The 25,730-nt window shown below is 38.6% G+C and overlaps 1 protein-coding gene across 21 annotated transcripts in view; it reads right to left on the bottom strand.

Annotated features, from left to right (window-relative positions):
• WDPCP (WD repeat containing planar cell polarity effector) overlaps positions 1 to 25,730 on the bottom strand; it is a 307,323-nt gene that overhangs the window by 154,864 nt on the left and 126,729 nt on the right. For all 21 annotated transcript variants that reach the window (XR_014081750.1, XR_014081749.1, XR_014081751.1 and 18 more), the window contains 2 exons: positions 25,238 to 25,308; positions 24,903 to 24,962 (listed from right to left, as the gene is read on the bottom strand). Coding sequence is in view for 17 of the 21 variants with exons in the window: in XM_081588356.1 (XP_081444482.1) it covers positions 24,903 to 24,962; positions 25,238 to 25,308 (131 nt within the window). In the remaining 4 variants the exon portion in view is untranslated. The remainder of the gene's footprint in view (positions 1 to 24,902; positions 24,963 to 25,237; positions 25,309 to 25,730) is intronic.

Raw genomic sequence — 25,730 nt, 5'->3', positions numbered from 1 at the left:
CCGACTCTTTGCAACACCATAGACTGCAGCCTACCAGGCTCCTACATCCATGGGATTTTCCAAGCAAGAATACTGGAGTGGGTTGCCATTTATTCAGAGCACCTCTAAAATTTGTCCTTTTCTATTTTTTTTTATCTACTAGAATTTTACACCCATACTCTTAAGCACCTCTTTTCTTCATTATCTACTGACTATTAGTTCCTCATGGATACTAGCTAGGCCGCTTTTATCTTTATATCTTATCTAGTGCCTAGAACAATGTCAGACACAGGAGGTGCTAACTAAATGCTTAGAGAAAGAATCATAATTAATTCATGATAGGATTAAATAATTTCCAGTTAGAAGGAAATCTGGTCTAATTTTCCACTCCCACATGACATGGAAGTTCCTTCTTTAGCATCTCTGCAAGCATCCTTCAAGGATCCAGCCCATGCTTGAATACTGCCAGTGACCAGAAGCTGCTTTAAACAGATGACTAATAAAGAAGTAAAAAGGTCTCTTTGAGGAGACAACATTTGAGTACAGATCCAAATGAAGTGAAAGAACAAGCCATATGATTACTTGAAGAAAGGGAATTTGAGGCTTAGAATAGTAAATTAAAAACTCTTGAGGTCAGAATGTGCCTGGGAAAACTGTCAAAAGGTAGGCCAGTGTGCCTTGAAGGGTGAGGAGTGAGTGAGAGGGATATTCAGTGGACAGAATCAGTAAGGTAGTCAGGGGACCTTGTTGAGGAGAAGTCATAGGGTTTTAAGCAGCAGTGAATTATAATTTATATTTTAAAAAAGGGTCAGGGCAAGAGTAGAAGCAGGGTGACCATTGGGAGGCTACTGCAGTGGCCTGGGTGAGAGATGATGATGGCTTGAACTAGATGGCAATGCTAGAGGAAATAGTAGGTGGATATACTTGAGACATATTTTAAAGGGGAGCAACCAGGGCTTGCTGAAGAATTGGATGTAGCAGACAAGAGAAAAACTCAAAGGTTTTTGGGCTGAGCAACTTGGTTTACTGAGATGGGGAACACTTAAGGAGAGGTAAATTTAGATTGGGAGAATCAAAAGTTTGGTGTGGACATGTTAAGTTTAAGGTGTCTATGGACATATAAATATATCAAATAGTCTGAAGTCTAGGGTGAAGTGGAGGCTGGAGATTATATTTGGGAGTCATCAATAATGTATGGTAGTGTTTAAAGTCTTGGAACAGAATAGTGAAAGTTGCTCAGTTGTGTCCAACTCTTTGCGACTCCACGGACTATACAGTCCATAGAATTCTCCAGGCCAGAATACTGGAGTGGGTAGCCTTTCCCTTCTCCAGGGGTTTCTTCCCAACCCAGGTGTCCCACATTGCAGGCAGATTCTTCACCAGCTGAGCGATAAGGGAAGCCCAAGAATACTGCACTGGGTAGCCTATCCCTTCCCCAGCGGATCTTCCCAACCCAGGAATCCAACTGAGGTCTCCTGCATTTCAGGCGGATTCTCTACCAACTGAGCTAAAAAGAGTGAAGAGATCCTAAGGGTGGAGCCCTAATCTAATTAAACTGGTGTCCTTACAAAGAAGAAGACACACTAGCAGGCTCTCTTTCCATGTGCACACACAAGGAAAAGGCCAAATGGCAACAAAGAAGACAGTTGTTTATGAATCAGGAAGAGAGGTCTCACCAGAGACCAGCCCTCATAGCAACCTGTTCTTGGACTTCTAGCTTCCAGAACTGTGAGAAAAATAAATTTGTTGTTTAAGAAAAAAAAAAAAAATGGAGAGAAAGAGGCCTGAGCTCTGGGACATCTCAATCTTTAGATGTGTTAAAAGATCAGGTTAGCCCTCTTATTGACACCTAGTTGGGGTACTCATTAGGGTCAAGGTATGTCTATCATTTCTGATTTCCAAATGTCATGTGTTCTACAAGTAGCCCTAACACGAGATTTTGGAATAAGAAGGTATAAGCAAATTAATACATTTTTATAAAAACAACCTATGGGGAAGCATAAGTTTCAAAGTACTGGTGCCAAAGATATTTCTGGATATGGTAATGGCAATAACCAGAATTAGGGGAAAAAAATAGTATGAGTCTCAGGAAAAGAATATGCTAGCCCAGACAGGAAAGTATCTCTACCTGTTTCCCCAAAATGTTAGTTCTTAAGCCCTCCAAAATGGAAAAAGCCTATCTTAAGATTTGGCAGGACAAGAAGGAAAAAGAGCACCAAGATATTCCATTTCAAGGAATCAGAGAATCCAACAGTTCAAAAAATTAAAAAAGAGCAGACAAAGAAGCAAAGGGAGACACCTCCAGAGCAGATCTGAGCTTGAGAAGAGATCCATAGGGTGAATAAACGGGAGGGCCTATGGGATTTCCCAACATTCTGCCAATTTTAATGTAGCTCCCTGTGCAGAAGATGACTAAGGCAAAATAGGAACTGAAACTTGGCCTTTCCCCTGACACTCTTCCAGACAGGAAGTATCTTCCTTGCTAGTTATGCTCTGACCACTATTTCTTTCTATTGCCTACATAACTTTTTTCTTCTCATGTTTTTAAAATAAGCTCATACCAGAGAGGCCTGTCTTTTTTTAAAGAAACTAGGAAGTGATCCCCATGATCTTCAGATGGTTCCTCTAATTGGTTTCTCTTAACCTTATTTTGAGTACTTAATTTGAAGTGAAATGGCACTGGGATAACAAAGAAATTTTTAGCAGCTGACATCATTAAGCAAAACAAAAACATAAGCAGAAACAAGAATCCAAATTTCATTCACTCAGTAGCTCAAAAATATGTGAGTGCCTCCTATATATGCCAAGTATATAGATGGGGATATGATGATGAGTGGTCCAGGCAAGTATTGGTAAAATGTGTGTAGAATATAGCAGAAGATCTCATCTCAGAGGAGTGGAGGTTTTCGTTAAGATAGATGACTGCTTCCTAGCAGAGGTAGTTTAGTGGCCATAAAGAGAAGTACATCACACATCATGTATTGACCAATGCATCATAGTCTCAAGTACTGAAGAAGAACTGGTGCAGTAAGTAACTGTGAATGAGCTCTTTTATAACAGTGATCACAAACAATTCAACTGAATTCAGTATTCTCACTGGCTAAGGAAACTCCTCCCAAATCCATGTGATTATTGTCTTATCTGAGAGAAGTGAAAACTAAAGAAAGGCATACAGGATCAGTACTAAAAATCAACCCTGGGTTATAGGTTCAATCTACCATTTAAGAGGTAAGTCATGGACAGGTAGCCAAGACTTGATCCCATGAAATCATTAGGTGACATGTGGGAGACAATAAGTGCTAAACACTACAATCCAGAGAGGTAACAAAATATTATGACCATTGGAGTAAATTCTAGGGTTGAAGCAAATATTTAAAGTATTACAAACCACTCCTCAGAAGGCCCAGTGAATTTGCATCAAGATGGTACCTGACACCTCCCTCAACCTTGACCCCCTATCCAATCCATGGGATAACTTCTGGAGAAATTCAGAACTACAGACAGGCAAGCCATTTTACATTGAGGAAATCTATAATGAAGGGTAGGGTCACTGATCATTTTAACACATAACCTGCTGGAAGAGAGACAACATGTTTTCTGTAATTTATTCCTTCATTCAGCAAATATTTATTGAGTATAGAGAGAAATCATGCCTGACTAATCCATTAAAGTAGAGAGACATAAGTGAATGCAGTTAAGACAAGGATAAGAAAAAAATTTTAATTGACTCACTATAGGGAACTGACTAAAGCACAAGAAACAAAAGGGCTAGAAACATGTATTCTGGATAGAGAAGTGCCAACAATGGGGCTTCCCAAAGATTTGTGTGGTGTTATGCAATATAGGGAACGAATACATTCCTGGAAATTTGCCTGCTAAATCTATTGCAAATTACAAAATCTCATTTTTCTCACTTATTCTCATTATCAAATGAGGGATGCTACACTTTAATCCCTAATGTAATTTTAAATCCAGCTCTTACATATATACATATATATACACATACACACATATATACACATACATAAAATAATTACATACAATAAAAGTGAGAAAATATTTATAATATTTTATGAAATTCACAAAAGAACATGGTTCAAAGGTAAATCTTGTATTTGCCCATAGTTTTAAAGATCTCAAGGATAAAAGCAGTGGTAAGAAGTGAACAGGATAGCACATTACTTTTGTACAAAATTTTACAGTTTACTGAGGACTTTAATACACACTATCTCTCTAATTCATATAAAATGTCAGTACAACTCTGGTACATTGTAAGTATGTAAATTAAAAAACAATAATAACAACATTAATTCTCATACTAATTCACAATCAGGAGGGTAAAGCAACTAACCAAAGTGAAAGTGTTAATCACTCAGTCATGTCCAATTATTTGCAACCCATGGACTATTGCCCACCAGGCTCCTCTATCCATGGAATTCTCCAGGCAAGAATACTGGAGTGGGTATCCATTTCCTCCTCCAGGGGATCTTCCCCACCACAGATTGAACCTAGGTCTCCTACATTGCAAGCAGATTCTTCACCATCTGAGCCACCTAATCAAAGGTCTCATAATTAGTGGAGAAGTACAGACCAAGACATAGGACAAATCCTATGTTCTTTCCCCCACTGCTTAGGAATTAATATCCTTTCACTTTCAGTCAGTTGATTTCCATGTAGTAGCCTATCTGGTTTTCTTCTCTCTAGCTCCTTCTTCAGTCTAAACTAGCTTCCCTCTAAACCAGTGGCTCTCGAGTAGAGGTGATTTTGACCACCAGGGGACATGACATTTGGCAATGTCTGGAGACACTGGTTGTCACACCTCTATGTGTTAGCCACATCCATGGAAGCTCACCTGAACAAAGTATTTGTAAATGAGTTGCTGTGGAAGCAAAGGCATTTTCCATGTCTTCCAACAAACAGATGATTTGGGAGATCTAATCAACACTCTTCTCACAGAAAGAAAAGGTAACGAATGAGGACCAGGTCAGAGATCTTAAATGAAAGAGTGGGCAGTGCACAGTTCAGATCAGAGCCTGGAGGAAACCTTACCAAATATCTGTAACCCCATTCAGGGCTATGACTCTGATGACTAATGCCAGCTGTCAGGAAAGAAAAAGCCCAAGGGCAAGTCAGAGCTCTAGCCATAGCCTGATAGAAATATCCTGTAAGAACACCTCGGCTCACCAATCAGCCTTATCTATAATTTAGTCTCTTTAGTAATTCATCCATCAGGTGGGAATGCCCCAAGCAAATGAGCAAAGTCTATGATGTCAGATATAGTTCATATTGTAAGTAAATAAATTACCATGCTAGTTGATACATCAGTCCCTTTTTAGTTTGGTTATTGTGAATGTTGTTACTACAAGAAAATAAATGGAGATAACATAAAAGATAGACAGGCTTAATTAACCAGAAATTTTTTGCCCTAGCCTGTGATATAATGAAGTGGGGTGAAAATTTTTAAAAGTTGCAGACCTACATGAATAGCACCATTCCATTTTATTAGAAAAAAATAGGTGTGGTATATGCATACGCATAAAGAAATTGTCTGTATAAACACAAGAAGACACAAGAAAGAATTTGACCAAAACGTCTCAGTAAGTCCCACAAAGAGGTGAAATTGGGAGTTGAAGGCATAAACTTTAACTTCTAGACAAAAAGTTGTTTTTAAATTGGGATTGTGGGTAATTTTTTTACTTTTTAATATGTTATTTGTTATTTTTCTAAAAAACCTTTCAAAAACAAAGAGCAGATCTTAAAGTATTCTGGTCACAAATAGTTTAGAGTTTTAAAGAATGCTTTTATGCCACAAAATATGTTTCTGAGAAGTCAGAATTTGAATCATACTGAAAATGAACTACAATAACAGCTAAAAGGATAGAGTAGGAAACTGAACGAAGACCCTCTCCTCTGCATTTTCACTTATTAAAAAATAAAACACCTTTTGATTATATTGTCTTATTAGATTGCTCACCCATGTCCAATTTCTTTATTCACTAAAAAGATTATAAGTAACAACTGTGAAGTATGCTATATTCAAACTATGGATTACTCTGCACAAACTAAAAATAAGGAGGGGAGATGTAGATCATTAATAGGAATGTTATATGTTGTTATGTGAAGTTACAGAAAAATATTTACAGAGAATAATATATAAATACCGAAAATATATTTATATACTAGCATATATATGAGCATTTGTAAATACCTAGAGGAAAGACATAGACTGTTGACTGTGTTTACTATGGTGAGGGTAGTACTTTGAATGTTTATCTCCTTGTATTGCATGCCATTTAACAATGTTAAGGAATCATTTTATTATTTTAAAATTAAAACCTTAAAACTAGGAATAAAGATCACCACTAAATTCTTTTTAAATTCCTTTGGTTTGAGAATACTATTTCTAATTTTCATCTTTACCCAGCAGATTTCAAATTCACAGGTAAATTCTGCCAATACTCCTTCAATTTTCTCAGATCTACCATTTTTTTTAATTAGTTTATTTTCTATTTCTTAATTTTACAATACTGTATTTGTTTTGCCATACACAGACATCAATCCACCATGGGTGTACATGTTTTCCCCTTCCAGAACCCCTCTTCCACCTCCCTCCCCATCCCATCCCTCCGGGTCATCCCAGGGCACCAGCCCCGAGCACCCTGCATCGTGCATTGAACCTGGACTGGCGATTCGTTTCACATATGATAATTTATATGCTTCCATGCCATTCACCCATATCATCCCGCCCTCGCCCTCTCCCATAGAGTCCATAATACTGTTCTGTTTGTCTGTGTCTCTTTTGACGTCTCGCATACAGGGTTTAATATAACTCCTTGTCCACTCTCTTTTTACCAGGACCACACTAAACAGATGCCCTTGACACCTTCCACTTCTCCTTCCCCATAGTACATACTAATACAGCATAAACGTAAAAGAATATTTCCCAAAGCTTCCTCCACAAAATAGTGATCTTTGAAGATATTCCAAAGTAATCTTGGAAACATTATATATGAGTCTCCTCTTGGGACTGATAATAGCACTTCTTAAGTAAATTTAAACACACACATATGCACACACACTCACATTTAATATACAATAGGATATTATGGTAGCTTTAGGCATAGCAGGATTTTTTAGGATTCACTCAGTTCAGTTCAGTTGTTCAGTCGTGTCCGACTCTTTGTGACCTCATGAATCGCAGCACGCCAGGCCTCCCTGTCCATCACCAACTCCCGCAGTTTACCCAAACTCATGTCCATCGAGTCAGTGATGCCAACCAGCCATCTCATCCTCTGTCGTTCCCTTCTCCTCCTGCCCCCAATCCTTCCCAGCATCGGGGTCGTTTCCAATGAGTCAACTCTTTGCATGAGGTGGCCAAAGTATTGGGAGTTTCAGCTTCAACATCAGTCTTCCAATGAACACCCAGGACTGATCTCCTTTAGGATGCACTGGTTGGATCTCCTTGCAGTCCACGGGACTCTCAAGAGTCTTCTCCAACACCACAGTTCAAAAGCATCAATTCTTCAGCGCTCAGCTTTCTTCACCGTCCAACTCTCACATCCATACATGACCACTGGAAAAACCATAGCCTTGACTAGACGGACTTTTGTTGGCAAAGTAATGTCTCTGCTTTTTAATATGCTATGTAGGTTGGTCATAACTTTCCTTCCAAGGAGTAAGCGTCTTTTAATTTCATGGCTGTAATCACCATCTGCAGTGCTTTTGGAGCCCCCCAAAATAAAATCTCTCACTGTTTCCACTGTTTCCCCATCTATTTGCCATGAAGTGATGGGACCAGATGCGACGATCTTACTTTTCTGAATGTTGACCTTTAAGCCAATTTTTCCATTCTCCTCTTTCACTTTCATCAAGAGGCTTTTTAGTTCCTCTTCACTTTCTGCCATAAGGGTGGTGTCATCTGCATATCTGAGGTTATTGATATTTCTCCTGGCAGTCTTGATTCCAGCTTGTGTTTCCTCCAGCACAGTGTTTCTCATGATGTACTCTGCATATCAGTTAAATAAGCAGGGTGACAATATACAGCCTTGACATACTCCTCTTCCTATTTGGAACCAGCCTGTTGTTCCATGTCCGGTTCTAACTGCTGCTTCCTGACCTGCATACAGGTTTCTCAAGAGGCAGGTCAGGTGGTCTGCTATTTCCATCTCTTATTGTTAAATTGTTACTACAATGGAACTTTCATTCAAATTGATAAGGCAAATAGTAATTAGATGGTCACACAGTAACTGTAAAACTGCAGTGAGTATCAAGAAGTCCATGGTATAACAGCACATAATAGGGCCTTAGGAAGCATCACTATGAACAAAGCTAGTGGAGGTGATGGAATTCCAGTTGAGCTATTTCAAATCCTGAAAGATGATGCTGTGAAAGTGCTGCACTCAATATACTAGCAAATATGGAAAACTCAGCAGTGGCCACAGGATTGGAAAAGGTCAGTTTTCATTCCAATCCCAAAGAAAGGCAATGCCAAAGAATGCTCAAATACCGCACAATTGCACTCATTTCACACGCTAGTAAAGTAATGCTTAAAATTCTCCAAGCCAAGCTTCAGCAATACGTGAACCATGAACTTCCAGATGTTCAAGCTGGTTTTAGAAAAGGCAGAGGAACCAGAGATCAAATTGCCAACATCCGCTGGATCATCGAAAAAGCAAAAGAGTTCCAGAAAAACATCTACTGCTGCTTTATTGAGTATGCCAAAGCCTTTGACTGTGTGGATCACAATAAAATGTGGAAAATCCTGAAAGAGATGGGCATACCAGACCACCTGAGGTGCCTCTTGAGAAATCTGTATGCAGGTCAGGAAGCAACAGTTAGACCGGACATGGAACAGCAGACTGGTTTCAAATGGGAAAAGGAGTACGTCAAGGCTGTATATTGTCACCATGCTTATTTAACTTATATGCAGAGTACATCATAAGAAATGCTGGGCTGGAGGAAGCACAAGCTGGAATCAAGATTGCCGGGGGAAATATCAATAACCTCAGATATGCAGATGACACCACCCTTATGGCAGAAAGGGAAGAAGAACTAAAGAGCCTCTTGATGAAAGTGAAAGTGGAGAGTGAAAAAGTTGGCTTAAAGCTCAACATTCAGAAAACTAAGATAATGGCATCCGGGTCCCATCATTTCATGGCAGATAGATGCGGAAACAGTGGAAACAGTGGGTGACTTTCATTTTCTGGGCTCCAAAATCACTGCAGATGGTGACTGCAGCCATGAAATTAAAAGATGCTTACTCCTTGGAAGGAAAGTTATGACCAACCTAGACAGCATATTAGAAAGCAGAGGCATTACTTTGCCAACAAAGGTCCATCTAGTCAAGGCTATGGTTTTTCCATTGGTCATGTATGGATGTCAGAGTTGGGCAGTAAAGAAAGCTGAGCACAGAAGAAGTGATGCTTTTGAACTGTGGTGTTGGAGAAGACTCTTGAGAGTCCCTTGGACAACAAAGAGATCCAACCAGTCCATCCTAAAGGAGATCAGTCCTGGGTGTTCATTGGAAGGACTGATGCTGAAGCTGAAACTCCAATACTTTGGCCACCTGATGCGAAGAGCTGACTCATTAGAAAAGACCCTGATGCTGGGAAGGATTGACGGCAGGAGGAGAAGGGGGCGACAGAGGATGAGATGGCTGGATGGCATCACCGACTCGATGGACATGGGTTTGGGTGGACTCAGGGAGTTGGTGATGGACAGGGAGGCCTTGCGTGCTGCGATTCATGGGGTCGCAAAGAGTCGGTTACAACTGAGCGTCTGAACAGAACTGAACTGTTGTTCCATGTCCAGTTCTAACTGTTGCTTCCTCACCTGCATACAGGTTTCTCAACAGGCAGGTCAGGTGGTCTGGTATTCCCATATGTTTCAGAATTTTCCACAGTTTATTGTGATCCACACAGTCAAAGGCTTTGGCATAGTCAATAAAGCAGAAATAGATGTTTTTCTGGAACTCTCTTGCTTTTTCAATGATCCAGCGGATATTGGCAATTTGATCTCTGGTTCCTCTGCCTTTTCTAAAACCAGCTTGAACATCTGGAAGTTCACGGTTCATGTATTGCTGAAGCCTGGCTTGGAGAATTTTGAGCATTACTTTACTAGCATGTGAGATGAATGCAATTGGGTGGTAGTTTGAGCATTCTTTGGCATTGCCTTTCTTTGGGATTGGAATGAAAACTGACCTTTTCCAGTCCTGTGGCCACTGCCGAGTTTTCCAAATTTGCTGACATATTGAGTGCAGCACCTTCACAGCATCATCTTTCAGGATTTGAAATAGTTCAACTGGAATTCCATCACCTCCACTAGCTTTGTTTATAGTGGTACTTCCTAAGGCCCACTCGACTTCACATTCCAGGATATCTGGCTCTAGGTAAGTGATCATACCATTGTGATTAACTGGGTCGTGAAGATCTTTTTTGTACAGTTCTGTGTACTCTTGCCACCTCTTCTTAATATCTTTTGTTTCTGTTAGGTCCATACCATTTCTGTCCTTTATTGAGCCCATCTTTGCATGAAATGTTCCCTTGGTATCAAATTTTCTTGAAGAGATCTCTAGTCTTTCCTATTCTATTGTTTTCCTCTATTTCTTTGTATTGATCGCTGAGGAACACTTTCTTATCTCTCCTTGTAATTCTTTGGAACTCTGCATTCAAATGGGTATATCTTTCCTTTTCTCCTGTGCTTTTTGCTTCTCTTCTTTTCACAGCTATTTGTTAAGACCTCCTCAGACAGCCATTTTGCTTTTTCGCATTTCTTTTTCTTCGGGATGGTCTTCCTTCCTGTCTCCTGTACAATGTGACAAACCTCCATCCATAGTTCATCAGACACTCTCTGTCTATCAGACACTCTTTGTCTATCCTTTAAATCTATTTCTCACTTCCAGTGCATAATCATAAGGGATATGATTTAGGTCATACCTAAATGGTTTAGTGGTTTTCCCCGCTTTCTTCAATTTACATCTGAATTTGGCAAGAAGGAGCTCATGATCTGAGCCACAGTCTGCTCCCGGTCTTGTTTTACTGACTGTATAGAGCTTCTCCATCTTTGGCTGCAAAGAATATAATCAGTCTGATTTCGGTGTTGACCATCTGGTGATGTCCATGTGTACAGTCTTCTCTTGTTTTGTTGGAAGAGAGTGTTTGCCATGACCAGTGCATTCTCTTGGCAAAACTCTGTTAGCCTTTGCCCTGCTTCATTCTGTACTCCAAGGCCAAATTTGCCTGTTACTCCAGGTGTTTCTTGACTTCTTACTTTTGCATTCCAGTCTCCTATAATGAAAAGGACATCTTTTTTGGGTGTTAGTTCTAGAAGGTCTTGTAGGTCTTCACAGATCCGTTCAACCTTAGCTTCTTCAGTGTTACTGGTGGGGGCATAGACTTGGATTACTGTGATATCGAATGGTTTGCCTTGGAAAAGAACAGAGATCTTTTGGTCGTTTTTGAGATTGCATCCAAATACTGCATTTTGGACTCTTCTGTTGACTATGATGGCTACTCCATTTCTTCTAAGGGATTCCTGCCTACAGTAGTAGATATAATGGTTATCTGAGTTAAATTCACAGCAAGCTCTACAAAGCCAGCTTCATACATATATGACATCCTCAAAAGGAATGTATTGTGTTCTAACGTTGAAAATCTGCTCTACCTGGAGCTACTTATCTGTGCAGTATCCAACAGAAGTCTTGTGGTTTTCTTGAAATTTTAAAATATCCTGCAGGATTCCTGTGAATTCACTATAATCCCCAGGGTACCTCAGTGTACAGATTGAGAACTGTGGGTATAAGTGTAATGTTTGGCTTCAGCCAGGACCAGGAATTGTTCTCCTATTATGGCAGAAGAAGGGGTACAGATAACGAGATTTACATGTGTTTGGCACACAGTGGTAACTGGGATCTCACAATTTAACCTAGATTCTACTTAGACCAAGGAGAATACCAAATGATGGGTACTTCATTGTGAAGAGTTGCTGTGAATGTCTTATATACAACACTATTTTATGAGAAGTATAGTTACAGCTGCTTTTAATTTCATAGTCACTTAAGTATATTGTATAAATACTACCTAGTAGTTTTATTTTTGAACTTTATTTTGAAAAATAAGGGGAATAAATCACAATTTGGCAAAAGCACTTGATATGTTTTATCTATCAGTTATTTTGGCATATATATAGCATAATATTCTCAAATATCATGAATGTAAAGTTGATGGGTTCTCACACCCAACGTAAAACACTTAGTTTATATGTATATTTCTAATTGGTACATTCCAAATTGTGCATCTAATATAAAGTTCTAAACATGAAGTCATATGTTAAGTTTCTGTATAAAAACTCAGTACATGTACTCAAATATAATGCATTAAAAGTCTTCTCACTAGCTAGCTACTGATATAAAATGTCACTCTCCTTATACAAGTATAAGAGAGGCATTATTCAGATATTGAACTCATTTAGATTTACACATACTTACTATTAACTATAAGTGGACATAAGTCAAAGTGTTAGCTGCTCAGTCATGTCCAACTGTGACCCCATGGATGGTAGCCTGCCAGGCTCCACTGTCCATGGGATTCTGCAGGCAAAAGTACTTCCCCTTCTCCAGGGGATCTTCCAGATCCAGGGATCGAACCCAAATCTCTTGCATTGCAGGCAGATTCTTTACCATCTGAGCCACCAGGGAAGCCCATAACTGGATATATGAAGGAAATTCATAGTCCTGAACTGGCTTCCTTTGTGGCAAAATATCTTGGAGCTTCCAAAAACATTATTATACTCAAATGCCAAGGGCTGAGGCAGGGAATTATGACTTTCTTTAAAAGAAATATTTTTAAATGAAAACAATTAATAAAAGAGAAAAAAAGACCATTTATGAAAAGAATAGGAAGGAAATATTGATAATACAAAGGCACATTATTAAGAAGATCAAAATTTTCTGTGTGTCATAATCAGGTTACAAAACTGAGCTCATATATTACTATTTAAGTGTAAATAGTTAATGTAAACATGAATTATCATAGGTCATCAAACTTTGGATCGAATCAGTCAAGATACACAGTAAATCTTCTATTTATTGTGGAAAGGAATAATTTTTTTTTTTTTTTGCCTAAGAAAGTAATTATTAGGGCATGATATTAAGATTACTCAGGTATAGTAATGTGTATACACAAAAATCTAGGTGTACACTCTTGATGGCCATGGACGTGTATCACTCAGAGCTCCTTAAGGATGAACAGAGGCTGGGAGCACAGCTGACTGACAAAGTCCAAACATTTCCCAGGTGGCTACTAGCCAATGACTGAGCATCGCATGGTACTAGTCCAACAGGGGACTGCTCTAGTGAGCAGGTTTGGTTCAGGAACTCTCCTGTGGCTAAAGCTTTCTGAGCAACATGCTGCAGTCTGAGGCACTTTATAATCCAGTCCCTTCTTCTCCTTGCTTAGGGTTCAGACCAGCATCACAGTCAAAAGGATCTCCCACCTGATTCCCTCCCCTTTATCTCTCCCCTCTCTCCATCAATCACTTGCAGTCCTAGTACTATCCTGACATCTGCTTTGCAGAAGCACACTGGGCATGTTTAAAAATTATTTCAATTGAAAAAAGACACACATAAATTGTTAAAATGTCAAAGAATACTTGGAATTAAAGCAGCTGTTGACTGTATTTATTCCACCACAGCCTCTCATCCTACACTCAAACATAACCAACCAACTCTTGGTTATTTCTCCTGATTCTACCATCATATTTCTAAATATGTATGTCACTTAGAGTTGCATTCAGAAACCTTAAAAAAAAAAAAAAAGTAACAGAAACCTTCTAAAAAGTCATTACTTAACCAAACAGAAGTTTGCTTTTCCTCACGGAACAAGAAAGATGGCTTAAGGCTATCCATGGGTGAAAAGACAGCTCCATCACATCTACAGGTACCAGGCACCTAGTTTTCATCCTCTTTCCCTTTATTAAGTGGCTTTTGGTCAACGTTACTCCAGTGATTAATTTTTCCCTTTTCAGGACCAATTTTCCTACTCCTATTAGCTTACCAACAGAAAGAGAAGTTATTTCTTACATCTAAAAGAGAAACAAAAACCTCTTTTAACCCCAACTCACAAGCGCTGTCCTGTTTCTCCATTTTCCTTTATAACATTATCTTTTCTAATGTCAGTTCAGTCGCTCAGTCGTGTCCGACTCTCTGCGACCCCATGAACCGCAGTACGCCAGGCCTCCCTGTCCATCACCAACTCCCGGAGTCTACCCAAACCCGTGTTCATCGAGTTGGTGATGCCATCCAACCATCTCATCCTCTGTCGTCCTCTTCTCCTCCCACCCCCAATCCTACCCAGCATTAGGGTCTTTTCCAATGAGTCAATGCTTCGCATGAGGAGCCCAAAGTACTGGAGTTTCAACTTCAACATCAGACCTTCCAATGAACACCCAGGATTGATCTCTTTTAGGATGGATGGACTGGATCTCCTTGCAGTCCAAGGGACTCTCAAGAGTCTTCTCCAACACCACAGTTCAAAAGCATCAATTCTTCGGCGCTCAGCTTTCTTCACTGTCCAACTCTCACATCCATACATGACCACTGGAAAAACCATAGCCTTGACTAGACGGACTTTTGTTGGCAAAGTAATGTCTCTGCTTTTAAATATGCTATCTAGGTTGGCCATAACCTTCCTGCCAAGGAGTAAGCGTCTTTTAATTTCATGGTTGCAGTCACCATCAGCAGTGATTCTGGAGCCCCCAAAAATAAAGTCTGACACTGTTTCCACTGTTTCCCCATCTATTTCCCATGGAGTGATGGGACCAGATGCCATGATCTTGGTTTTCTGAACGTTGAGCTTTAAGCCAACTTTTTCACTCTCCTCCTTCACCTTCATCAAGAGGCTCTTTAGTTCTTCTTCACTCTCTGCCATAAGGGTGGTGTCATCCGCATATCTGAGGTTATTGATATTTCTTCCGGCAATCTTGATTCCAGCTTGTGTTTCTTCCAGCCCAGCGTTTCTCATGATGTACTCTGCATATAAGTTAAATAAGCAGGGTGACAACATACGGCCTTGACGGACTCCTTTTCCTATTTGGAACCAGTCTGTTGTTCCATGTCCAGTTCTAACTGTTGCTTCATGACCTGCATACAGGTTTTTCAAGAGACAGGTCAGATGGTCTGGTATTCCCATCTCTTTCAGAATTTTCCACAGTTTATTGTGATCCACACAGTCAAAGGCTTTGGCATAGTCAATAAAGCAGAAATAGATATTTTTCTGGAACTCTCTTGCTTTTTCGATGATCCAGCGGATATTGGCAATTTGATCTCTGGTTCCTCTGCCTTTTCTAAAACCAGCTTGAACATCTGGAAGTTCACGGTTCACATATTGCTGAAGTCTGGCTTGGAGAATTTTGAGCATTACTTTACTAGCATGTGAGATGAGTGCAATTGTGCGGTAGTTTGAGCATTCTTTGGCATTGCCTTTCTTTGGGATTGGAACGAAAACTGACCTTTTCCAGTCCTGTGGCCACTGCCAAGTTTTCCAAATTTGCTGGCATATCGAGTGTAGCACTTTCACAGCATCACCTTTGAGGATTTGAAATAGCTCAACTGGAATTCCATCACCTCCACTAGCTTTGTTCGTAGTGATGCTTTCTAAGGCCCACTTCACTTCACATTCCAGGATGTCTGGCTCTAGGTGAGTGATCACACCATCATGATTATCTGGGTCATGAAGATCTTTTTTGTACAGTTCTTCTGTGTATTCTTGCCACCTCTTCTTAATATCTTCTGCTTCTGTCAGGTCCATACCATTTCTGTCCTTTATCGAGCCCATCTTTGCATGAAATGTTCCTTTGGTATTTCTAATTTTCTTGAAGAGATCTCTAGTCTTTCCCAATCTGTTGTTTTCCTCTATTTCTTTGCACTGATCGCTGAGGAAGGCTTTCTTATCTCTCCTTGCTATTCTTTGGAACTCTGCATTCAGATGGGAATATCTTTCCTTTTCTCCTTTGCTTTTCGCTTCTCTTCTCTTCCGTGCTATCTGTAAGGCCTCCTCAGACAGCCATTTTGCTTTTTTGCATTTCTTTTCCATGGGGATTGTCTTGATCCCTGTCTCCTGTACAATGTCACGAACCTCTGTCCATAGTTCATCAGGCACTCTGTCTATCAGATCTAGTCCCTTAAATCTATGTCATAAACCCCTAATTTCTATCCTCCCATTTTCCTTAAATACATTCCAGTCAGGCTTCCACCCATACCATCTACTGAACCTGCTCTCATCTAGGTCACCAATGACCTCCGTGCTCCTTCCAATGGTCATCTCAGCCAACCTGTTACTGGTATGTTGCTGCTGCTGCTGCTGCTAAGTCGCTTCAGTCATGTCCAACTCTCTGCGACCCCACAGACGGCAGCCCACCAGGCTCTCCTGTCCCTGGGATTCTCCAGGCAAGAATACTGGAGTAGGTTTTCATTTCCTTCTCCAATGCATGAAAAGTGAAAAGTGAAAGTGAAGTCGCTCAGTCATGTCCGACTCTCCGCGGCCCCATGGACTGCAGCCCACCAGGCTCTTCCGTCCGTGGGATTTTCCAGCCAAGAGTACTGGAGTGGGGTGCCATTGCCTTCTCTGACTGGTATGTTACGTATGTTACATACCTCAAAAGCTTTCTTCCTGAAATCTCATTTCCAGAGCACAACATTCCCTTCAGGTGCTCTACCTCTTTGGCTACTCCTTATTAGTCTCCTTCCTCCATCTCTCCTTTTCTCTCTCTCTCCAATCCCCAAAGCCGGAGGACCCTAGAACTCAGCCGTTCTGCCTCCTCTAGTTCTCTGTCTATACTCACTCCCTGGCATTCTTCACCAAATTCCTGGCTTTAATACCAACTGCATTGCTGTCTTCCAAATTTCTGTCTCCAGCCCAAGCATTTCTCTAAACTACAGATTCGTATACCCAATTGTCTTCTCTACTTGAATATCTAATAGGCATTTCAAACACAAGTCCAAAACCGAACTCCTGATATTCCCTTCAAAAATGCCTCTTCTTAATCTTCACCAACTCAGTAAATGTCCATTCTTCTAATTGCTCAGGAATTTTTATTCTCCACATTTGACCATCAGCAGAATCTGGCCACTTCTCACCACTTAACTGCTCCATCCAGTCAAAACCACTGTATGTCTCACCTGGACTATGGCAACAGCCTTCTAACTGATGGCCCTGATTTGATCTTTGCTTCCTTCAATTTGTTCCCATCAAAAGTGCCAGTTACCCAGTTACAAAGTATATCAGATTGAGTCCCTTCTCTGCTCAAAACCCCTCAAGACTTTCTCATCACTCTTAAGAGTAAAAGCCAAGTTCTTTCAAAGGCCTGGAAAGCCCTACTGTCTCATTTTCTCTCCAATCTCAATTCCTACTACTCTTCTTGCTCATCCCACTCCAGTCACATCGACTCTTTGCTGTTCTTCAAAACATGCCACATATATTTCCATCTCAGTGCCTCTGGAATCCTCTTCTCCAGATACCTTCAATGGCTTGCTCCTTTATGTCTTAATCACATGGTGCCTTTCTTGGTCACCAGATATCAGGCCTATCCTGCCCTACCATCTCCCACACATACTTCCTATTTTTCTTGCTTTATTTTTCTCTAACAGTTTTTATTACTTTCTTATATACTCAAAATGTTACTTGTCCGTCTTTTCTTGATTGTCTGCCCTATTAGAACTTAAGCTACAGGGGAATAGGAATAATGGCCATTTTCTTCTGTTTTATTATTCACTGGCATCCCCAGCAATGAGAATTCTATCTGGCATACAGTAGGCACTAAATATATATATGCCTTGAGTGAAAGAATGGTCAAAAAGCAGGCCCCTTCGGGCATATTTCAGATCCAGACTCGAAGAGCGAAAGTGGAAAAGGCACATCCCTGTTGAGTCTAGCATAATACATACATATAGTAAGTACATGTATTTTATATGTAAAAATACATTTAAAGAATGCAATATTTGTACAATATTTTGCTTTTCTGTAAGCTGTTAGTGGGTCAGTGGGTGGACATTTTATTGTAAACGTCTTAAAGACTAACTTCTGAGTATGTTCCATAGCACACATGAGAACTTCTCATACAGAAAATGAGCAGTAGAGGAATTTCAAATGTCTCAGCCTGTTGAAGACATATTTTTGGATGGGGCAGTGGAAAATGATACCTCTCATTTGAATGTCCTACTCTGCCCTCATAGGAGGCAGTGAATGGCAGTGCTCTTTGGAGCCTAGAAGTCCCAGGCAATAGAAAAAATCAGTAAAACGTGCAACCTTTCTTTAAAATTCTGATATTTTGCTCATTATAAGTCTTTAGGGGGAGCATTAATTCTGATTTTAAAACACTGTACAGAAATGTTACTTTTAAAAAATAAGCTTTCTTGTAAATCTTACCAGGGACCTCTGCTTACTCTGGCCAGAAGTGCCTCCTAGGGTTACCTCTAGTTTCAAAAGCAAAAGGGAAGCTAAGTACTTTAAGTTGGTCATTTTGCCACTCTGAACAATAGGGTCGGTTCATAAGACAAATGGATATTGGACAAGCAGCTAGCAATGTCTTCCACATATGTTATTTCTTGCATTAATCATTACTTACTGATTTTTTATCAGTAATATTTAATTATTCTATATATTTTATCTCTTATTAAATGTTATTAATTCTCCTAGATCAGATTAGATATCAGGTCTATCAGCTCCTTTTCTTCCCTCCCTCCAACATCCCTATGAGAACCTTCTGTAATCTGCCCTAATTTGAACCAGCTGCTCTCTAGGCCGAAGGCACAGTCATCCTAAGATTTCTCTTCACTTCTCTCCTGTGTGAGTGTCTCCATTTTCTGGATCCTAAGAATCTTATTTCTTGGTTCATTCTATTGCTTAAGAGAAACATATCTTCCAATAACTTCCTGAGAAAAAATGCATGGCAGGTAGGCAAGATTTTTTGAGCACTAACTAGCCTGAAAATGTCCTTGTTTGAATGTCAATTTGGAATTCTAGAAATAGAATTCTAGGCTAAAGATCACTTCCTTTCAGAATTTTTATTTCACAGTCTTCTAACTCCTTGTGTTGCTATTGAGAAGTCATGTCTGATTCCCATTCTTTTCTATGTACTTTGTTTTACGTTTTTTACTGTGAAAACTTTTTGGATCTTCTCTTTAACTTTGGTTTTCTAAAATTCACAAATACACCTTGATATTAATCTTTTTCAACCACTGGGCCCTTTCAAACTGGAAACAAACACCCTCCAGTTCTGGGAAATTTTCTTTTATTACTTTTGTTGTTTGTTTCTTCCCTCCTATTTTCTATTATGAGTAAGATATTGGACCTTCTGACCTGCTACTCTTATTTTTCTGTTTTCTATTGCCTACTGTTCTCTACTATGTTCTTTTGTCACTCTGTTCTGCATTATATGGATATTTTACTAATAATTTTATCTTTCAATTCTTCTGTTAGTTTTTCTATCTATGCTGTCATATTTTTCATTTGCGACAGCTCCTTTCCTTTTCCTTGAGTGTTCATTTTTCAAATAGCAACCAATTCTTGTTTCAAAAATGCAAGAACTTCTCTTATTTCTCTGTGGGAATTAACTTTAATTCCCTGAATTTAGTTCTGTCTATAGAACCTTACATGGAATGACTGGTTCAAAATTGGGAAAGAAGTACAAAAAGGCTGTATACTGTCACCCTGTTTATTTAACTTATATTTGGAGTACATCATGCGAAAGGCCAGGCTGGCTGAATCACAGGCTGGAATCAAGATTGCCAGGAGAAACATCAACAACCTCAGATATACAGATGATTCCACTCAAATGACAGAAAGTAAAGAGGAACTAAAAAGCCTCTTAATGAGGGTGAAAGAGGAGAGTGAAAAACTTGGCTTAAAACTCAACATTCAGAAAATGAAGATCATGGCATCTGGTCCCATTACCTCATGGCAAATAGATGGAGAAACAATGGAAACAGTGACAGACTTTTATTTTGGGGAGCTCCAAAATGACTGCAGATTGTGACTGCAGCCATAAAATTAAAAGACACTTGCTCCTTTGAAGGAAAGTTATGACTAACGTAGACAGCATATTAAAAAGCAGAGATGGTACTATGCCCACAAAGGTCCATCTACTCAAAGTTATGGTTTTTCCAGTAGTCATGTATGGATGTAAGAGTTGGACTATAAAGAAAGCTGAGCGCCGAAGAATTGATGCTTTTGAATTGTGGTGATGGAGGAGACTCTTGAGAGTCCCTTAGACTGCAAGCAGATCCAACCAGTCCATCCTAAAGGAAAAAGTCCTCAATATTCAATGGAAGGACTGATGCTGAAGCTGAAAATCCAATACTTTGGCCACCTGATGCAAAGAACTGACTCATTTGAAAAGACCCTGATTCTGGGAAAGATTGAAGGCAGGAGGAGAAGGGGATGACACTGGATGAGATGGTTGGATGGCATCACCGACTCAATGGACATGAGTTTGAGAAAGCTCCGGGAGTTGGTGATGGACAGGGAAGCCTGGCATGCTGCAGTCAGTGGGGTCGCAGACAGTTGGACATGACTGAGCAACTGAAGTGAACTGGGAGTAATAATCTACTTTCTTAGAGAAGGATCCTCTAAGTTACAGTGAGATATAAGCCTCAGTGCTGGAGGAGGGAAGGAACTGGGGAAGATCTCACCATTCCAGATACAGAGTCTTAAATTAATCTGTTATTTTCATCCTGTGCATCTTACTTCTACTCTGTGCTTAGCATCTTCAAGTCCGGAAACCCCCTAGTTTGTTGTTTTCAGAAAATAATTATCCCATTTCATTTGCCCTTTGTACAAACCACCTCTGGTTTTCATGTTTTAGCCTACATTCCACTGTCAGGTTAATCTCTGTGCTTTCTCTAAATTCTTGCTTTTTAAAAAAAGTGTTTATTTTTCATTGAAGGATAATTGCTTTACAGTACTGTGTTGACTGATTTCTACCAAACATCAACATGTAAATTCTTACTATCTTTTTAACTAAGTGTCACACAACTCAGCACTCACTAGCATCCTAGTGATTTTATGTATCTCTTTTCCTCGACTAGATTATGCTGGGAACTCAGCTCACACTTCATACACATTTTTATTGCCTCCCACAATGGTGGCCCAAAGTGCCTGTCAGTAAATACTGTGTGATGGGTTTTGTTATAAATAAAATGTTATTACTAATAATTGTAACTTAAAACCATGGTTTGTCAATTATTGTTTTATGACAAAACCAAAATTGATTTTCATACAAGTTGTTGAAATGAAAGATCAGGTAATGATACTATACATTGTACAACTGAGGAAGTCATGATTAAATGAGTATGATTAAATAAGGTCACAGTTCATCTGTGATAGGCTTGGAAAATGATTTCTACTTTTACATAGCCTGTCAAGTAATTCATTAAAAGAATTTAAAAAGAAAACTATCTTTTCTTGGCATTTTAATATTGTGCCTGGAAATGTTAAATAAATGTAGAAAGAAATCAGGGTAAAGATGAGTATATCATACTTTGATACTTGAATGTATATATATGATTTAAACAATTTAATCTAAAATCGATATACATGAAGCTAAATCTATCTTAATGATTATATTGCTTTTAACTACTTATGCAGTAATCTGAAAATATGAATGTGACTTACAGAACAATTTAAGGAATTAAAATTTTTCACCTCAGCAGTGTACAATTTAATAGTATATTAATGCTGAAACTATTATTCCCTAAGAACAGTTCGGAAAATGGATTAAGAAATTCAAAGCAGGAAGTTATTAAGCACTTTCTCAAAATAATTTTAGGAGACCATAAAAACAATGAGAAATGTATGTGATAACTAGTAAAACTACAACTCTAGATTTTATCTCACTTTTTATTCATTTCAAACTAGGCTTAGGTATAGTCTGAAAAACCAACTTCAAAAGACAGTTTCATAAAGAATGTATGTATAGGTTAAGTCTAGATTTATAAACTGTTCTGAATTTACAAGTAGAAGGAATTAGTTTTTAAATAGTACAATTTATGTGTCACTGAATCAACAACATGAACTAAGCTTTGATAATAATAACCTGTTTAAAAAAAACATTCATCAGAGAGAAAAATCCAGGCTCAGATTGCATCTTCTGAAATTCTTTGTTGTTGTAGATGCCTCGCTAAATGCTGAACAATTGAACCTTTTGAAGAAATAAGGATCCCTTGAAAAGAAGATAACCATAAGAAACTCTATATACCCTAAAGTTGTCCCTTTCCTGGGGAAGAGGGGCAGGTGGGGCTAAAAGATTTACATTAGTTAAGGAGTGGTCACGGTCAGAAACTGAAGAGTCCAACTATGTTTACCACCATGATACTGAAGAACTTTTTCCACTTCTTTTCTAAGAGTTAGAGAATATTATGTTGTGGTCAACTACTGCCATTTTAGGGTTACATACATGGAGAAATTATTAATAAAATTTAAGCTCATGTTATCTTTAGAGTCAACACACTGGATAATGCACAAAAAAGGGGACCCCCCTGGAGAGATGGTTTGCTTATTTTCCAACTAACAAAAGGTTAAGGGGATCCTTTTGAAAATTTAGCTTGAGCATCAAATTTTTAACTTATTGTCCTACTAGAGATCTTTAAGAATAAGACAAACATATTTTCAGAAGACCTAGCTAATAGTCCTGTCTAGAAACTGAGGAAGTGGGTGGATAATGTTAGGAGGTCTTTCAAAGGCCCTAGAAGGAGAGGGTGGCATGATTTGAGAGAACAGCACTGAAACATATACATTACCATATGTAAACCAGATAACCAGTGTGAGTTTGATGGATGAGGCAGGGCACCCAAAGCTGGTGCTCTGTGACAATCTGAAGGGACAGGATGGGGAGGGAGGTGGGAGGGGGTTCAGGATGGAGGGGACACATGTATACCTATGGCTGAGTCTACTGATGTATGGCAAAAACCATCATGATATTGTAAAATAATTATCTTCCAATTAAAGTAAATAAATAAAATTTAAAAAACAGGCCCTAATGATGTGGAGGCTAACCTGGACTTGAGGGCAGAGTAAAGGTCAAGTTATCTTGTGGAAATATATCACACCAAAGATGTGCTGATATTAAAAGGTTTATTTAAAGAATATCTTATCAATCCTAGAAAGAAAGTACAAAATATGACAGAACATAAAGATAAGTTCCATTGGAAGTGTTAAAAGCAGACTCATTGGTACTACAGCCTAAGAAATCAGTATTATCAGGTTGCTGTAAATTACAACAGTAATTTTATATATATTCTATCATGCAAATTCATTTTCTGAGTTGAATTAATTCAATGGTGAGGGATATCCCTCTTCATATTCTCCCATACACATGTACACACAAACCTGCTTATTAAATTAAAATACAATAAAGTCTATTTAAAAAGTATTGCCTACTGGGATACTCCACTGCATATTTTAAGATACCTGACAAGTTCCAACTTACCTGTGCAATGGTAAGGGTGGAGGCCATGAGACACACCTCTTGCTATAGGTGGTAGGCTTGCCCTCCAGTCAAAGAATTTTGAACCGGCTTTTAAAGTGAGTAATGACATTGAGAAGTACAATTTGAGTTGTACTAAGTTTAAAACCTTCTGGTACATATTTTGTATTCAAGTTTTAAAGTTTGATTACAACTTTTATGAAAACAAATTATGAATTTTTAAATAACTTCATCCTTTTCAACAATATCCTAAGTTTATTTTAAGAAGTATTATGGTTCTAAAATATTAATTCAGCTTTGTAAACAGTCTCTGGAAAGTAGTAATTGTGATGGTTGAGGAGGTAACTAAAGTCACTTTTGTGAGTAAAAGGAGACTAGTTTAAACAAAAAATGAGGAAACACGAGAGTCCACTAAAATGCGAGTCCATACTCACTTAAATAGTAGATTAAGATAAGTTTGTAATTATTACAAATTCAATGTTGTAGATTTATGGATAAAGCCACAGGTCTAAACTTCAAACAAGAGTAGTCAGACCTCAAATATGTAAATCACATTGTAAACAAGTAAGAATTTGAGTTGATACAGGATATTTAATTCCATAAAATAGCTATAATTACAAGTAGTACTGATGTAACTTCAACTAGATGTATGAGTAGAATATGACTAATGACTTTTTATCATAAGCAAGTAACATTTTTTCCAGGCAGATAGTATTTTTTAAGCCTATTGACACAGCTGAGACATTTGTCCATTATTTTGTGATCAGTGATTATTAAGATTAAGAGTGGACAAGTGATTATTATGTCCTGAATCTAAAACCATTCAACATGTACCTCATCTTGTCCAGGCTCTAACAGTGCTATCCCAAAGAACATTACATGATGGAAATGCTCTGTAGCTATATTGTCTACATGATAATATGTGGTGACTGAGCACTTAAAATGTGGGTAGTGCAACTGAGGAACTGAATTTTTAATTTTAATTAGTTTAAATTTACATTTAAATAGTCACAGGTGACTACTGGCTACCATATTAAACAGTGCAGCTTAGAGGATTCAGAAAGTAACAGCAAATGTCTTATGCTAGGTCTAATGCTAGTCTGCTTGTCAATTTCCATAAGCATGATGTGCACAAATGCTTACAAGAGTGGTCAAAAAACTTTTTGTCCCATGGTCTCACCTTTATTCAAAAATATGAGTAAATCTACGACAAAATACCACCTGAAAAGATGGTTATTTGTGCTTATAGTGTCAGTACAACTGTACTGATTAATGAGGCAACCTGAGTCAATCAAATGTTAGTTCTAGAATGACTAGAATTCAAACTATGAAATATCTGCTCCTGAAAAGTTTATGTCCATTACCTATCATAACACAAGAATACCAATTACTGCATAGTTTTCAGCTCCATTGGTTAAACACTGCGAAAGCATGTCAAGCCTTTTTACCTGACAGATGTGTTTGTTCTTCCATTTGCTCAGCACACACTGACTGTTTTGCATCAGCTCCTGAAGGAAACAGAAAAAGAGACTGCAGTTGGCTATACACATTGTCGTTATCAGTTAAAGTGCTTCTGATTCTCAAGCAAAAAAAAAAAAAAATACATATATATATATATATATCAGCATGCCACACAAAGATGCAACTGTTTTGGAACTCCTCACTGGACAAAAGCAACACTATCATCACCAGGAGAGTTGATCCTTTATGAAAATTAAAGCTGTTGAAAGATATTTTAAAACAGATTTGTTCGTTGCCATTTTTGAAACTTTTGGAAAGATACCTCCAACTCCTTGAGTGAGTCTCGAAGTTTTTCTGGGCGTCTGTTTTTGAGCGTCCATGGAAAATCTCGTGCTGGAAAACAAAACATGTACTACAGTTAGCTGAACACGATTTAAAAAGGAAACTCTGCTGAGCAGTGTGCCTTAGGAAGATTAGAATAAAACACCTCCTTAATTGAAAGGAAGTAGCCTTCATTTCCATCATCAGATGACAGTCTTTTGAAAGGCTTTGTCATAAAAACAGGATTTTGACCACATGATCATAATTTTATGATGACAACTAACAATGCTCAGAGAATCCCTGAGGAAGTTTCCGAAGCTCGTGAACCTAGTACGTAACAGTTAATGATCCACTCTTTACCACAGAAGCAAATTTATTTTCATGTAAATAATTAAAAAATTCAATACAAAAGAAATTCTAAACTCTGCAAATAATCTATAAGATCTGAAAACTCCTATGAGTAAAGGATATAGTGAGGGAAGAAATAAAATTTT

The sequence above is a fragment of the Giraffa tippelskirchi genome, chromosome 4 (assembly GCF_054371585.1).
Source record: "Giraffa tippelskirchi isolate mGirTip1 chromosome 4, T2T-mGirTip1v1.2.pri, whole genome shotgun sequence".
In the NCBI taxonomy this organism is placed as follows: Eukaryota; Metazoa; Chordata; class Mammalia; order Artiodactyla; family Giraffidae; genus Giraffa; species Giraffa tippelskirchi.
This window is presented reverse-complemented; position numbering and strand designations above follow the sequence as displayed.